The sequence below is a fragment of the Hyaloscypha bicolor genome, assembly GCF_002865645.1.
Source record: "Hyaloscypha bicolor E unplaced genomic scaffold K444scaffold_10, whole genome shotgun sequence".
NCBI lineage: Eukaryota > Fungi > Ascomycota > Leotiomycetes > Helotiales > Hyaloscyphaceae > Hyaloscypha > Hyaloscypha bicolor.
The window spans coordinates 3,563,983-3,579,581 of record NW_020194512.1 but is presented as its reverse complement, the minus strand read 5'-3'; the positions used below and the strand labels follow the sequence as shown (position 1 = coordinate 3,579,581).

General features: G+C 49.2%; 5 protein-coding genes across 5 annotated transcripts; 3 read left to right on the top strand and 2 right to left on the bottom strand.

The window, feature by feature from the left end:
- Positions 1–38: 38 nt before the first annotated feature.
- K444DRAFT_649455 (alpha/beta-hydrolase) lies at positions 39–1,404 on the bottom strand. Its single transcript, XM_024885570.1, has 2 exons — positions 841–1,404; positions 39–759 (listed from the first exon to the last, which is right to left on the bottom strand). Exons 1-2 carry the CDS (start codon positions 1,365–1,367, stop codon positions 213–215), a joined length of 1,074 nt encoding a protein of 357 aa, XP_024744463.1. The 5' UTR covers positions 1,368–1,404; the 3' UTR covers positions 39–212.
- Positions 1,405–2,741: 1,337 nt separating this feature from the next.
- On the top strand, positions 2,742–3,453 carry K444DRAFT_17991 (uncharacterized protein). The gene has a single exon (XM_024870808.1). The coding sequence runs from the start codon at positions 2,880–2,882 to the stop codon at positions 3,282–3,284; it is 405 nt and encodes a 134-aa protein (XP_024744462.1). The 5' UTR covers positions 2,742–2,879; the 3' UTR covers positions 3,285–3,453.
- Positions 3,454–3,781: 328 nt separating this feature from the next.
- Positions 3,782–5,358, top strand: K444DRAFT_623712 (putative nitrate transporter; the record flags this gene model as incomplete). The annotated part of the gene is made up of 3 exons (XM_024882312.1): positions 3,782–3,933; positions 3,992–4,364; positions 4,420–5,358. 3 exons carry the CDS (start codon positions 3,782–3,784, stop codon positions 5,356–5,358), a joined length of 1,464 nt encoding a protein of 487 aa, XP_024744461.1.
- Positions 5,359–5,551: 193 nt separating this feature from the next.
- K444DRAFT_17988 (uncharacterized protein) lies at positions 5,552–6,884 on the bottom strand. Its single transcript, XM_024870807.1, has 2 exons — positions 6,660–6,884; positions 5,552–6,611 (listed from the first exon to the last, which is right to left on the bottom strand). The coding sequence occupies exons 1-2, from the start codon at positions 6,711–6,713 to the stop codon at positions 5,745–5,747; spliced, it is 921 nt and encodes a 306-aa protein (XP_024744460.1). The 5' UTR covers positions 6,714–6,884; the 3' UTR covers positions 5,552–5,744.
- Positions 6,885–14,196: 7,312 nt separating this feature from the next.
- On the top strand, positions 14,197–15,281 carry K444DRAFT_639445 (carbohydrate esterase family 1 protein; the record flags this gene model as incomplete). The annotated part of the gene is made up of 3 exons (XM_024884384.1): positions 14,197–14,361; positions 14,433–14,948; positions 15,078–15,281. 3 exons carry the CDS (start codon positions 14,197–14,199, stop codon positions 15,279–15,281), a joined length of 885 nt encoding a protein of 294 aa, XP_024744459.1.
- Positions 15,282–15,599: the final 318 nt, after the last annotated feature.

The following is a 15,599-nucleotide window of genomic DNA, read 5'->3' as shown; positions in this document are numbered from 1 at the left end:
ACAGCAGAATGGGGAGAATGGGGGAATCAAGAAGCAAGGGGGAAATGTCCAGAAGAGTATCTGAGAAACAGAGTCCCAGGAACACAGTTCAACCATCTTCGACCGACAAGTAGATGTTGAAAGGAAATTTGTGTATATTGAATGAGTTGAGTATCACAGCGCATGACTAGCTGAAAATCTAGGGCAATCTAGTGACGATTAGGAGGGAAAAATCAAAGTTGATCAACAAATGCCAAAATTTTCTGAGCACACTCTTCCCAATGCAGATCATTCTGGATATGATGGCCCGAACCTTGAATAACCTCAAAGCCGACCCCTTGTTGATCACTACTCTCAGGCTTAGTCTCCGATGTCTCCATGAATCTGGCACCCCAGAGACTTTTGGCAAAGCTGATGAACTGTTGTCGATAATCCGCAGCCATCTTTCGCATCAACCCAACACCCATCAAAGTATCCTTCTCCCCGGCAACAACCAAGACCCGTGCTTGCCCCCCATCTCTCCACCCAATAACACTCTTCAACACATTTCCCACATTCACAAAACTAAACATCATCCCTAGCGGCCACACCAAACTCTCATACTCCGGCATGAGTACCTCGAACTTCTTTACCTCCCCTACTGGATACTCCGGTGAAAAGAACGCCCTATGAACAAGACTGGTAGAGGACAACGGAGATCGAGGATGCCGCATATCCCTAAAATAGAGACGCGGCGCAAACCAAGGATCTAGTTTAAACCAATTCCAATACACCCCCAATCTGCACCAAAATTAGCACTATTCCCTTCACTGTCCATCCCCCTTCCCCACCCCATACAAAGAGAATGAAACTTTCACTCACCCCCCAAAGTTCGGAAAACCCGCTAAAATCACAGCTCCTCCAACTTTCGCCATCCCCCGACTCAAAAACCGCTGTACTAACCCACCACCCGCCGAATGACCAACCAGAACCAAATCCTCATCGTCCATCTCTCCTCCCCTCCGTTCCTTCTCTAGAGACTTGACGAATTCGAGGCCACATTTGAGATCGAGGGCCATGGTATCTTTGCCGTATCGCCAGACGAGTGAGAAGAATGAAGGTTTCCAGCTGGCGCCGTGGCCCCTCAGGGAGAGAGCATAGCATGGGTGGCCGCGTGAGGAGAAGTAGGTCAGGAAGGGGAGCCAAACGCAGGCGTATCCGAAACCGCCGTGTTGGAAGAGGATAGCTTTTTTCCTAGGAGAGAATGAGATGCTGGGCTGGGCGGAGAGCAGCTCGAGGGTCCCAAGGGGGGTGGGGATGTAGTGCCTGGTTATGTCGGTAGGGAGGTCCAACGGGTGGCCAGGAGACGAGGAGGGGTGGAAAAGGAGGGTGTGCTTGTCTGATGACATGACTAGTGAGGTTTGGGAGGATATTAACGCCTTTGAGATATGTTAGAGAGGTATTGAGGTTGTCCGCGGCTGAGCTTTAGGAGCTGATGAGTTTTGATTGTGGCTTAACCTACTTAACCAGCTGACCGAGACACGGCAGGGACTTGGCATTCTCGTCACCTGACAACGCAAAAACAATGAAAGAAAATGATTGTAGGAAGTATTATCACCTGTGCATGAAACCCTCTTCCAATTGACTCTTTCTATTGAGGCGGTTATCAAAAGATTGGAGCACGTGATATATCTCAACTTGGAGGAGTACAGGTACTCACGACCCTGGACTTCCTTTCGGGCGGGTGACTTTCCTTATTCAGTCAAACCCTTACCCTAAATCCAACAAAGAAGTGGCGGGTTGTAAGTTGTTTTATTAGCGCTGGGATAGGCCTGTTGTGAAAGGTGACACTGCAGAATGTCGTGTCACGATCCACAGTTGAATAGTACGGTGGCAATTAATCAACAGCAAAGACAATATCGAGGAGTGGAAGATAATTAGAGTATGAAGAAGACTTCAGACACAAAATTAACTCATCCTTATCCTCATGACGAGTTTCCAGTACCCAGTTGAAATTGTTCCGGCAGTTGGCATTATTTCATCCCTGGTGTTTTGGGTTTTCATTGCCATTGTTGCCTCAAAACCACATATATCACGAACTTCTTTCCAGCGCAACTTTGCAGAAACGAGCAGCCTCAAATCAGAGACTGGTCGTTGCTTTCGGGATTGAGAATGGCTTTACAACCACCAGGGAACAGGTACTCCGCGAGTTCCGGGGAGGGGTCAAACTATCTGTTGAGTGAAATAACAATGACTCGGCCAGAAAGCACTTAGCAGTATTGATATCGCATTCAATTCAAGACTTCTTGTAAAAATGCAGACACGCATCAGTCAATCGCGCTTGCAAACGTGGTACAGATCGCTGTCTCCGTGCAGCCATGGACATCTTATATAGCCCCTTAACTAGCGCTAGTGTACTTGAAGAGAAGGACACGTGACTGGAGTCACGAAACAAGAGACAAAAAACCCACTATAGTATCTTGAATTATTGCTATTTACTAGCTTAGTACTTTTATTAAGGTGTGTGATTTTGGTTATTGCCGGGTTTATTATTAACCCAAAATTAATTGCTAAGGCTTAAATAATGGCGTGGCTCCTTTACGGACTGCTGAGAACGAGCGGCTGAGCTAGAGGGAGAAGATAACGTGGACGGGGAAAGATATGTGTAGTCATGTGATTTGTCATGTGATAGCAGTCAGGTGACCGATGTACATTTGGGTTGCGGAAGAATAATGGCACACGAGAGTTCATTTCGAAATTGGCTTCTCCACGACATCTCCTATCTGATTTGAAAACTTTCAACTCGCATTGCAAAAGCAATTTTCCTCGACATCGTGTACTTCTGTACCTTCTCCTCGGCTGTTGAAGTTGACCTTCACACCTCTCACCTGAGTGTGTGTACCTGGCACAGCTGATTGTCGATGGGTTTGTCTTCTCCTCCAACATCTCTTGAGGTTCAAGTCCTGAAGCCTCCGCGGCGCCATCCCCGTCCCCAAAACCTTATCTCGCGTGGGCGATGTTCTGCATCTCCGGTTTCTCCGCCGCCTCAGACATATATAACCCCCATCGACCCGCCAAATTGCCGAGACCCCTTTTGGGAGCTGAGACCCTCATTTTCCAAGCCTCCCGATGCCATGCTGATGCTTGGCAGGGCAGGACGTGGCGTTTTGCATGTGCTATCCCACGATACAAAGATACCAGCGTTATCTTTGGGCGTGGGACTGAGACATAATCCTCTTATCTCACGCTTTTTCTTGGGAATAGTATCAAGTTTCTTCGTACCCCTGGATACTGATTTCGTCATTGGTGGTACGTTCAATTGGTAGGATTTTGGCTGCAGCCAAGAGGTTGTCCCCGAACAAAAGGGGGATCAAACCGTAGCTCCAGGCATTCCAGATCTCCGTGGAATTGAGGAGAACAGGACCATCCTTGTATCCCCAGATGCTCGTCTCATACATATCCCAAAAATGGGCCAGAAGGCTTCTTCCGCCCAGTGGCGCTTAGCTGGCTCTCGCTTCCCTCTCTCCGCAAATCGCACGGTCGAAAATGTCCCGTGGAGAAGGAAAAACACTGTGTCCAGGGTTTTTCCCAGATAAGGAAACAGTCAGGTCCAAGGAGATCTTCATTTTCCATCGCCTCTTTGAGTCGCGGATTGTTTACTATATATGAAGTTGAGCGCACCCCTATACTTCGTTCGTTATTCAGCGCCAGCCTCGCCCTGTCCTCGTGATCATTGCTTCTTTTTTCGCCTCGCCAATTTCAGACTTTTCTCGACGACGACACTTCAACAACACCAGGTGCATCGGGAATACAAACTGCCGGTATGCCTTTCGCAGTCTCCCAATTGTGGGCTGCTCCGGAGATCAATCCGATTAACAAGAAGGCGCGCTCCATTCCTGTCCTTAACCCTGTCGACAAGTATGGGCGGACATTCTTCTTCTCCTGGTTGGGTTTCATGACCGCCTTCTTGTCATGGTAAATATGCCCCCAAACTATCGAAATTGAGGCAACGAAGTGCTGATAAACGATCAAGGTATGCGTTCCCGCCTCTCTTGACCCTCACCATCAAGAAGGACCTCCACATGAGCCAGAACGAGTACGCCAACTCCAACATCATGAGTCTCACCGGCACGCTCGTCATCCGCCTCATGGCTGGTCCTCTGTGTGATCGCTTCGGACCCCGTCTCATCTTTGCTGGCTGTCTACTCGCCGGCGCCATCCCTACTGCCATGGCTGGTCTCGTCACGACCCCCACCGGAATCATCGTCCTCCGCTTCTTCATCGGTGTCTTGGGCGCCTCGTTCGTTCCCTGCCAAGTCTGGTCCACTGGCTTCTTCGACAAAAATGTCGTCGGAACTGCCAATGGTCTCGCTGGAGGATGGGGTAACGCTGGTGGCGGGATTACCGTGAGACTCCTCCGATTTTGATAGCCTTCAGATGTGTGACTGACAAATGTTTCAGTACTTCGTGATGCCCGCCATCTTCGATTCCCTCATGAAGAAGCAACACTTGACCGCCCACGTCGCATGGCGCGTCTCTTTCATCGCCCCCTTCATCATTATCACCGCCGTAGGCCTCGCCATCCTCTTCCTCGGCGAGGACACCCCCACGGGCTCCTGGGCCACCCGCCACCACGTCGGCGACCCCATCACTGCGCCCGCTTCCTCCACAAACAGCATCAAAGACTCCTCTCCACTTGAGAAGTCCGAGAAGGACACCGAGGCCAACACTTCAGTATTCCCCGTTGACACCGCCGAAGGCGAAGTCATCGTAGCCCCAACCCTCAAAGAGGGCCTCTCCGTCTTCTTCTCCCTGCAAACCCTCGCACTCGCCGCACCCTACGCCTGCTCCTTTGGCGGCGAGCTAGCCATCAACTCGATCCTCGGCTCTTACTACCTCAAGAACTTCCCCAAACTCGGCCAAACCGGCACCGGCCGCTGGGCTGCCATGTTCGGCCTCCTCAACGTTGTGTTCCGACCACTCGGCGGTGTGGTCTCCGATCTGATCTTCAAGTACACAGGCAGTATCTGGGGTAAGAAGGGTTGGCTCGTGTTCTGCGGCATCGTGATGGGCTGTTTCGAACTCGCTATTGGACTAACTAACTCCCACCACACGAAGACGATGTTCGGGCTCATTGCTGGGCTGGCGGTCTTCATGGATGCTTCAAACGGCGCGAACTTCGCTGTCGTGCCGCACGTGCATCCTTTTGCCAACGGTATTCTGAGTGGCATAGTCGGCGCTTCTGGGAATCTAGGGGGTATCATCTTTGCCATTGTGTTCAGATATAATGGTGTGCACTATGACAGGGCGATCTGGATCATTGGCGCGTGTTCGATTGGTGTTAATGTTGCTTGCTCGTGGATCCGACCCGTGCCTAGGGGGCAAATCGGTGGTCAGTAAAAGTATAGGAGTTGTCTTTCTTATTTGGGAGTGTTGCATTATGAAAGCAGAGGCGACGGCTGGGTTTCCAGTCGATCTCAAGTTAGAACATTGCCGTCTCTATCGTCTAGAAGTCGGCGTTTATAAATCAAAGAGTAATCTTTAAATAGAAATTGTAAACCACGAAACACCGCTCCATCCAGTTCTTGCTTTCAATCTCTCATCGATTCATTTGATTCATTGCTTGCTGCGTTGGCATTGTTCCGCTGCCTCCTGAACCATTCCATTCGATCAACCGGAATTTCCCGATCATTTAAATACGATTCGCCAGACTCCAAATGTGAATGTCCCAGGCCATTCCTGTGACAATCGCCCAGGCCCAGTTTCAATTGTCCCAAGCTCTCATGCTACATTGATTGTCCCTGCCAGTCTCTTTCCAACCTAACAAACCTAACCTCCAACTCCCTCACCCTCGACAACCTCTCCGCCTTCCAACCATTCACCCTAAAATTCGGCAACTCCCAGCGCCACCCCCAAGGCTCAACCGGAAGCTTGACAGAACTAACTTCCTCCCACTGCCCCTCACTCTCAATCCCGCTCATTCGCCCCTTCCTCTCGACTCCCATCACGACCACCAGCTCCTCCAGCTTTGGGCACCGGGAAAGCAATTTCTTCCACGGACCAACAGGTAGTGCATCCTTGACCCAAGCAGGTGGAGGTGGAGGTGGAGGTGGAGGGACCCTCATCGACCCGCCATTAAACCCAAACTCCCTGATCGCCGCCTCGTATGGAATTGCCAGTCTCTTCACATCATGCAGCCACCTGCCAAGGGTCACCCTGCCCGTCACCATATCAATCGATTTTGGGATCTCGGTCCAGTCTTTGAAAGCTGGGATGACGCCGGGGAAGTACATGATGTCGGAGGAGCTGGAGATGAACGCGGTGTGGCGGTCGAAGACGTTGGTCTTCCAGTGCGAGATGGTGTGCGTCTCGAGCCAGAGGGTGCGGGACTCGTAACATGTGTGGAGAGCTGCCGGGACGGGTTGGTGCTGACGCCAGGTGAGGACTTGTGGGGGCATAGCATCCTTCCAGACCTTTTCCCGGAGCTCGGGTGGGAGGCGGGGAAAGAGATGAAAGCGGTCGAGAGGCTTGGAGATGCGGTTTCGGGCGTTGAGGGAGGTCGAAATGGCTAATTTGGGATGGAGACGCCGACGCTTCGGAGTCTGAAGGGCTCCGATTTGTGAGAAGCGCCGTTTCTTTGGCTGGTGAACAAGCTGTCAAGAGAAGTCAGCACTGGTTCGTGATAGATGAGACCGACTTACCTTGGACGCGGGATTGCACGAACAACATGAGTCCATGATGGATAGGCCTTCCATGGTTATTTGTCGAAGGAAGTCCGAAAGAAAGAGTTTTGATATGTCTGCCGGAAAAGCCGACAGTCGGGGACAACGCTATCCGGATTCACTTGACGAATCCAGCTATTGTGTGGATTCACTTGACGATTCCAGCTATTGTGTTCGGATCTCTTCCTATTGTGCGATCCGTCTGCAATACTATCCCACGACACCGTGTGCTACACACTAAGAGCACTTTCAAAACCAACAACCAATTGTTCGGCAAGACTCGTCCAAACGAAGCTGAGGCGGGTCAGGCCGCGGGGCAGCAGCATTCGTGGTTCTCGTCTCGGTACGTGCACGTGATAGCCGGCGTCCCCGCGCTCAACCAGGACGAACCATCAATCCCTTGGGTGAAAATTGACATGCGTAGCCATTGGTCGGATGGGGGTTTGAGTAATTATTGAGTTGATGCGCTCCAGAGTGGGGGGTGAAGTCGGTGAAACGTCGTTGTGCTTCCTCGGCTAGCATGGGTCAGGTGATGCGGCCGAGCAAACCTACATTCACCGGCTTTCAAGAGCTCATCTCATCAGAACTTCCTTTATTCAGCTGGATCTGATGTTATGCATTGTTTTGGATATCTCGATTCGAAACCAGAACTTCCATTTCTGTTAATAAAGAAGATTGCTGGAATTAAGCGAGCCGAAAGGGGTTGAAAAGGGGCTCGTGTGAGAGCCTCGAACCTGACTTAAGCTGCTCTACCAAGTTCTTGGAACAGTGAGCAAATTCGCTGAGAACTTAAAGCTCAAGAGTGGAATAAACGTTCATGAAATAATTGTTAACCTAGTGAACTTTTTAGCGCTCGCTTTTTGTGGTCGGAAAGGTCAGAAAAGCAAGAATCCACTGAGGCTGAATTTGCACAAGTCATCACAAGAAATTTTGTTCCCAAAGAATTTCAGTATGTTGATGCCCTCGCGTGACATAGATGCAGAGTCTTAAAATTCCTGATGCCCTTTGAGACTGGACGCTCGTCCAGGAAGAGGAATCTAATAAGTCACGTGATGCAGCCCTTTTACCCGATCCTGCTTAATATGTTGCTTCTGCTCTTTGAACCCCATTCAAGAATTAGAGCACTTTCACCTTAACCCGAGAAAGATCTTCTCGCCATTTTCAAATATATAGAAACACGACAAGTATCACGCATCCGCACTTCTAAAACTAAACCGGCTTGCACAAGAATTGAAGAAGCATTGGTATGGAAACTAGTCTAGAAGGTGCCCACTCAAGGAATATTTAGCTTCAATCTTAAACTCTGTTAGCAGAGGGGCTATATTCTAAAGAAATTCAAGGAAGCTTTACTGCCCGGCCCGAGCCGCTTGTCAGACTAAATCCCAATATGACAACAATTCGGCTCCAACAGACCTAAATTTACCAAATTTCTGGTCCATTACTTCAGCGCTAATCTTCGGCAAGGAGCGCGAAGCCATTCTACAAGCTCGATCTGGTAAACTCGCTTTGCTAAGAATTGTTTCGATATTTCGACCTGGACTGTCTAGTCGTCATTGGCCTCACAGAAACTTCATTTGAATTTTGATCCGATACTCCTCAGAACCGCGACATTGACACTTACAAACATTCATATCTCTTGCGAACGAGTATTCTCCTACAAGAAACGTAACAGCTCGTATCCTTCAAGGATACCCGTCTCTAACACCCAATTCAACCCTTTGTTGGCTACGGACTACCGAGAGTGGGAAATTCGGATTGTTCCTGGAGAGCAGTGAACAATCAGAAACGGAAATTTTAATATGGGCTACGTCGCTACTCCAACCGGTCTCGTTTTTGAGAGGAGCTACAGTGTGCTTCCAATCCTCCCCACTCGACACAACACGCTCACACTCCCCGAATGCAACAACCCTGCTCAACTTCCCGCCGACACAACCGACAGACGACCTCCGATACAATCAAGCAGTCAAGTAGATACCACTGCACTGCTTACACCAATGTCTCGTGCATCGAGCTCAGATCTTGACTCCACGTCCTCCTCGTCTACCGCCGCCACGTCTCCGCTCAACGTTCAAGTCGCCGTGGTACTTCCACAAATTCACAAAGGCCAAGAGCACTCCGACCCTGAACTCGGGAACATACAAGATGCGCTGACTCCTGGAGTGGAATTGGAGAAAAATGGAGAGTCGGCGTTCAATGTGCCAGATACTGTGGTGCATTCACAGGCTCCCATCATCGCAACCGGCTGCGGCCCGTGTAATAGTGGACCACACGGCCAAGGTACAAAGATTATTCCTGCTCCGGACATGCCTCGAGCGGGTAGTTCGCGACCCAGGGTGACTTCTTCCCTCTCCCTCTCAACCGTTATCACCTCCCCGCTCAATGTTCCAGACGATGTGGTATTTCGACCCAGTTGCAACCCAGTGCACCCGGAAATTCCGAAGAGGCAAGAAACATTGACCACGAAGTCGGATGACAATGAAGAGCATGGACGTCAGCAATTGATCCAGAAGCTGGAGAACAGCGGGGATCACGAGCACAGGACATTGGCCCTGAAGCTGGGGAACAATGGAGAACCACAGGGGATGAGAGAGGCTATGAAGGAACGGCAAGAGTCTCTCTTGCAAGAACTCTCTGCAGTCTTGGACGAACAAGAAGTGATAACCATGAAGTCCGGAGACTTCGAGTCTGTGCAGAGGAATCTCTTTTTGACAGAACAGCTCCAGTCTCGCATCAAGGAGGACGATCAGCTGAAGGCGATGGTTGAGTCAAAGATGCAAAGGACGAGGGTTGTATTTGCGAAGATACTTTGCGAAAAGCAGAAAAAGTTCGCCGAGACTCTCGAGGAAAAGGAGAAGGGTATCAAAGACGCTTTTCGTAAAGGAGAAAAGAGTATGGAAGACACCCTCCGTGAGAAGGTAGAGAGTATGGGGGAGCAAGTGAAGTCTGCGGAGCAGCGAGCGCAACAAGCGGAACATAACGTTCGAATACGTGAGGAGGCTAAGTGGCAAATTCAACTGAAAGTAGCTGAGATCGCTGCTCATGACAAACGCGTAGCACTGAATAAGAGGATTTCAGACCTCGAGGTCGAGACGGGGGAGTGCAGAGAGATCCGAAAGAAGTTGCAGGATGCAGAATGTTTCTCTAAGGAGATCCTCAAGCAGATCGCGCAGCTCAATGAGGAATCGTTGAAAGTCCCCGAGTTAAAGACGGACATTGAAAGACTTGAAGCAAAAGCGAAATCTCTGCAGGCACAAAATAAGGAGCAGGCTGAGGGATTGAAGTCGGCGGGACAAGAGGTTCAAGCTTCACAATCAAAGTTCGAGGAGCTCCGTACCAAGTTCAATGAGCTACGAGATAATTACAAGCTTGAGAAGAAAGAAAGAGAAATAGGAGAGGAAAGGGAAAGGAGGATAGTCGCATTAGCCGAAGAGACGTCGGCTAAGCTTGAGAAAGCTGTGAGGAAGAAAGAGAAAGCGGAGGAGTATAAGGCGAAGATGAGGGTGGCCCTGGAAGAAGCGGAGACGAGAGACAGAGAAGCGCAGCTGGTTTTGGAAGCTCGTGAGATTTTGATCTCGTGTTTAAGAAGCGACCTTGAATCAGCCCGAAAGATATGGTGGTCTTTCTGTCTGGTTATCTTCGTTCTTATTGCTGCCTGGGTGTCCACGCTCCCAACTGGGAGAGTATGAATTGCCAGCTCGGTGGGGGGACATTACGATAAATAGTTAGATGGACTAGATTAAATAGGAACGATCAGACAATTCGCTTTCCGAAGTTCCATTTTCAATGGAATAATTAGATCCCTATTCTTTCACATAATTCTATTTCGGAGGGGGACAATTAGATTTTCATATAGCCCCGTACCGACCGACCTTGGGGCAATAAAGTATGTCGTCGAAGGCAAGTTGCCATGTTCTCGTTGGATGGTTCACCTGAACCACCCCAGAACATGTTGACGGCGAATGAACGGCTGGCTTCGAAATTAATCCACATAGCCACACGTTCTAAAGCAAGCATCAGTCAATCGATGTTCCACTGTGTTTCGTATATTTGGGAACTGGAGGGAGCCATTGTCCTAGTTTGGGAACAACCCGGGGAGACGGAGGCTTACGATGTATCCGCATGAAGCAATTGTCCTTAGCGACAATCTCAGCTTGCAATTCCGACTTTTACTCGTTGACGCTATAAAATGGGAATGGCTCACAGTCGGGTGGGAAATAGTAGGATTTCTCATTGTCTGGGAGACGAATGGTGTGGCGTAGAGTTATCTCGAGGAAAGAAGCTGGGCTTTCGTAATGAACGCGGATACTATCTTTACCGGCGTGAGGAATGATTCTGTAGTCACTCTCCAAGGCGGCCTTAATACTTTCGGGGGTGGTGCCAGGAGCCATATTAGGTATAAAGAAGGTTATTGCCTCTAGAGGGAAGGAGAATCGTCTCCGACTGAGGGTTGAAAGGTCCCTCACTGTCGATCGATGTGCGGAAAGCGAGAGAAAGGAGAAGCGGCGTAGACGTGCTCCTCAATAAATCGTGGGGCTGCGTTGATTGGAATCGATTGAGCGCACATGGAGGTTGAAGGAATAAGGGAGGAAGGAAGAAGTAGGTTGAAATGACCGTCCAGACTCATTGTGGTTGGCGCTTAAGCGAGGCTATGCATAGCCTCTACAAAAGGGGTAGCCGCGCCACCCTTACAACTTCCACCAAGAGAATGTGAGCAGTTAATCGAAGGAATAAATCCACGTGGAGTCAAAACAAGGAGAAGATTCTTGAACAATGAAATATGCATACTTAAGGAAGATTGAGTTGAATTTGCTAGAACTCCAGAAACACCTCCTTGATGGCATGCATGGTCCCTATTTTCCATGTACTTCCTGACGCCTGAGCCCATTCTCTTGCCCGCTTGAAATGCACCACCCGGGCTCCGAACATCCAAAGATCGCTATCTTCAGTGGTAATCTCCAAGAACCGGACCTCAAATCTCAGCCGCAGTCTTGATCTCGCCCAATAGCTTCTCTATTGAGGGAACTGGATCAAATGAGGTCTTTTGGTCAATAGCGTTGAACTCAACCACAGAAAAGCCATAAAGACCCTCGTAGTAAGTTCTCTTGATACCTCGCTTGGGATCAAGTGACCAACATTGTGAATGCCGGGGAAGTTGCCATTGATACCGCTCTTCTCTTTATAAAGCGTGAAGAATGGATAACCATATTTCTTGCCCATAGCAATATAGTATGATCTTCTCTCTGCTTTCAACCCTGATACCGAGCTTGAAAACTGATCCCCATGGCTTCTAGTTCTATAAATCATTAACGTACTATCGATGTCAAGAATAATAATGAGATAGAAACTACCACTTACGATAAATGGAAGTGAAAATTCCTCCCTTGGCAACCAGTGACTGTGGCAGTGACTCCGCATAATCAGACACTAAACAGAGTGTGAATGAAGCGCAATCTGGAGGGAGATGGTAAGCATTACCATTATCGGGAACCCGAATTGTGCGAATGAGTGAGATTTCTATAGTCTCGGAGTTGCGATCAGTGACTAAGATTGTTTCGAAGGCACCTTGGTCGTTAGAAATATCTTTCAACTTGACGCTCATCTTTTTAGAAAGCCCGGCGTAGGAGAAAGGAGCGGTTGGTGCCATGTTAATATCGCGATAGGTTCAAGATCAGTATCCGGATGAGAGCAATAGTCTATGGACAAGAAGGGTGATTGTGATTTTGCGTTTGAAGAAGGAGGAGACTGCTGGGGCAAAAGATGAGTGCCAGTTTATATGCCGAGCTCTGGTCTCAGAAGCCTTCCACGTTGAACCGGCTGAGACTGGTTCAATAAAGAACCAGAATTTCGAAAGAATAAGGAGAACCTCGTGCCTCATTTCGCGGATAACGTTTCGACGGGAATGAAGCGGCTCGCGAGATACAGAAAAGAAGGGGCATTTATTCCGTTTGCACGTGGAAAGGCAGCACCCCTCCCTGGCCCCTCACTTGACGGAGACAACCACCCCCTTTAAGCAGGAACATTTCTTGCTACTAGTGAGGTAGTCAAGATTCAAGACCATTTCAAAGGGAATCAAGACAACTCAAAGAATATCGAGAAATTAAAATATGCAAGTGGCACAACTCAAAAGGTGTACACGTAAAAGATAAGGAGGTGATGCCCAGCAATTAATACGATAAATATGGACGCTGGGAGCCAGGCCCTAACAGACGGAGCAGTCTGAACTCAAGATCCTGCCTCCGCAGTTGAAATTTCACAAGCCTTGGGAGAGTCGAATCTCACAATGGCGAGCCTAATTTAAGTTTCACGCGTTCAAAGCGGGAGAAGAAAAAATGGAAGCAAAAGAACAATAAAGGAAAGAGAAAAGATCAAGCGAAGCCAGAAGCAGACTCCGAAAAGAAACAAAAGCAGAAGGAGAAAGGAGTTTCAGCTCAGCGCCACCGCCTCGTCGCCAACCAATCAGCCAATCAAACACATCCATACCTCTCCTTCCCTCTCTTCATCTCCCTAGCATCTTCCCCTTCCCCTTCCGCGTCGCATCTTTCCGCCCCAAATATCACAAACATTCACCACGGACTAAAAGATTCTCCTATTTGAAATGTATAAAATATTGCTCTCTACTTGCTCAACTGGTGTAAGCACAGCCTGAAACCTATAATTGGAAACAAAGATTTCACTGGATTCTAAGGGTTCCAGGTGTCCTGGATAGGACGAATCCGGCTTCTCCGAGGCCCGCAATGCAGCAGGTTCTGTCGGTGCTATGTAGCCCAAATGACTTCGTTGGAGCAAGTTGAGGCGGCCCGGCTAACTATGTTCGACAACTGCTTGGCGGTTTTCGAGGGCCGATGGCCCCCAGCCGAGTTACTAGTGTTTTGTTAGAATTTTGAGAGCTTTCTCTCACATAAAGTTAGCGTTTCATTTCAACGGCCCTCTGAAAACACTAGGAGGGTTAGTTATTCTCCGGGGCTATTCTTTGGCTAAGATAGACACCGAACGAACCTGCACCGCGTCAACACTATTAGTAGCACTCTTACCAGTGGCGGAACAATAACAGAGAGTTCGGTACAGCGTTGTATTTATCCTTCCTCACTTGCCGATCCAAGCTACCGGTCCGGAAAAAAGTAGTGTTCGTTTCAGAAAGTCGTAACTGAGTACTGTACTTTGCAACGAACGGGGAGGTTTCATCCAAAGTATTGTCGTTTTAGCCGCCAGCCTCACGTTCTTCTCCGTGTTCGGAAAAACAAAAGGCCTCCCATCGGCCAAAATGGCTTCAGTTGCCGACTCTCATTACCAGCTGTGGATGTAGTCAAGTGATACAGTTCTTTCTGAGTGCTATAGCATTAACTTGACACTTCCCCACATTTCATCTGCTAGTGGCAGCTATATATATATAAGTAGGAATGCCGAGTCTCTAGAAAAGAAGAAAACCATTGTTCTATGTTCGTTCTCCTGTTCCCACAACCGAGATATTCCAGTTAGTTATCAGTACCTTCATCGTAACTTCTCTGTACCCACTATTATGTTTCGGCCAAGCCCGTCCATCTTTGTGCTTGCCACATGTGTGGCACTCGGCTTTTGCGCTTCGCTGCAGGCGGTTGCCAGCTTCGGCACGAATCCTACTAACATCCAGATGTATATCTACATGCCGGATAAGCTGGCGACGAAACCGGCCATTATCGTCGCGGTTAGTAAAACCAATCAAGACTCATTGCGTGTGTCTACTACAAGCCATTTCCCAGCTAACTTTAATCATAGCTGCACCCCTGTGGTGGAACCGGTCCGCAGTGGTATGCTAGTACCAAGCTCCCATCATACGCCGATACGAACGGCTTTATTCTCATCTACCCCAGTACTTCCAATTTCAACCACTGCTGGGATGTACAGAGCGTGGGGAGCCTAACACACGGCCAAGGCGGCGACGCACTCGGAATCATCAGCATGGTCAATTATACGCTGAGCAAGTATAGCGGGGACCCAGCACGCGTGTTTGCTATGGGGGGCTCTTCAGGCGCAATGATGACAAATGTGTTGGCTGGGTCGTACCCAGATGTGTTTGAGGCTGGCGCTGCCTTCTCAGGGACTGCTCACGCATGCTTTGCTGGCGCCGCGAGTGCTACGCCCGCCACTCCAAACCAAACGTGTCAGATGGGCCTCGAACACACAGCTGCGGATTGGGGTAACTTCGCCCATAACTCTTATCCCGGATATACTGGGCGCCGAACTCGTATGATGGTCTTCCATGGCCTAGCAGATGGGTTGGTGAGACCGCAGGTAAGCCTTAATCTCGTATCAATCAGCTAGCTGTTCTCTGAGCAGAGCCCAAGAGCTGTCTTAGGAGCCGTCTCAGCTCTCAGCTCCTGCATAAGTTCTCTGGAATTACAGTTCTGATTTGCTGGGCAGTGTGCTATCGAGGCGCTCAAGCAGTGGTCGTATGTGCTCGACGTGCCGTGGAGCAAAAACGTTACGGGTTTCCCGTCCGCCGCTTATACTCAGGAGATCTACGGCGACGGGACCAAGCTGCAGGGCTTCTTTGGCCAGGGGGTGGGCCATATCGCCCCTGTGAATGAACCCGTAATGCTGAAGTTCTTCGGACTTACGGCTTAGTTAAGCAGAAAGCCAGCTGCAGGGGCTAGGCAGGGAAAAGAATCACCGGTTTAGGAAATAATCCGATCATACTCGCAAAACTTCTATAGAGCAAGTATATTGTGCATAACGAGGGCAACGATCAAACAATAGCCTCAGGCTCAGCTCAGGTTAAAGCAGCCGCTGCTCACGTCCTCAGACTAAAACTGAACAAAGGAAAGAAAATATCGAGGGTGACTATACTAGTAGATTAGGGAAGTATGGAGATGAAATTGACAGTCTTTAAAAACCCGAGTGTGGTGTAATTTCTGCTAGGCACTGTAAGTCATATCTTATGCG

What these genes read in the sequence shown, in the direction of transcription:
- K444DRAFT_17988 (XM_024870807.1), bottom strand. Translation starts at nt 6,713, where the DNA reads ATGGAAGGCCTATCCATCATGGACTCATGTTGTTCGTGCAATCCCGCG. An exon ending in CGTGCAATCCCGCGTCCAAG is followed by an intron (nt 6,612 to 6,659) that starts GTAAGTCGGTCT and finishes TTCTCTTGACAG; the next exon opens with CTTGTTCACCAGCCAAAGAA.
- K444DRAFT_17991 (XM_024870808.1), top strand. Translation starts at nt 2,880, where the DNA reads ATGGGTTTGTCTTCTCCTCCAACATCTCTTGAGGTTCAAGTCCTGAAG.
- K444DRAFT_649455 (XM_024885570.1), bottom strand. Translation starts at nt 1,367, where the DNA reads ATGTCATCAGACAAGCACACCCTCCTTTTCCACCCCTCCTCGTCTCCT. An exon ending in GGTTTTCCGAACTTTGGGGG is followed by an intron (nt 760 to 840) that starts GTGAGTGAAAGT and finishes ATTTTGGTGCAG; the next exon opens with ATTGGGGGTGTATTGGAATT.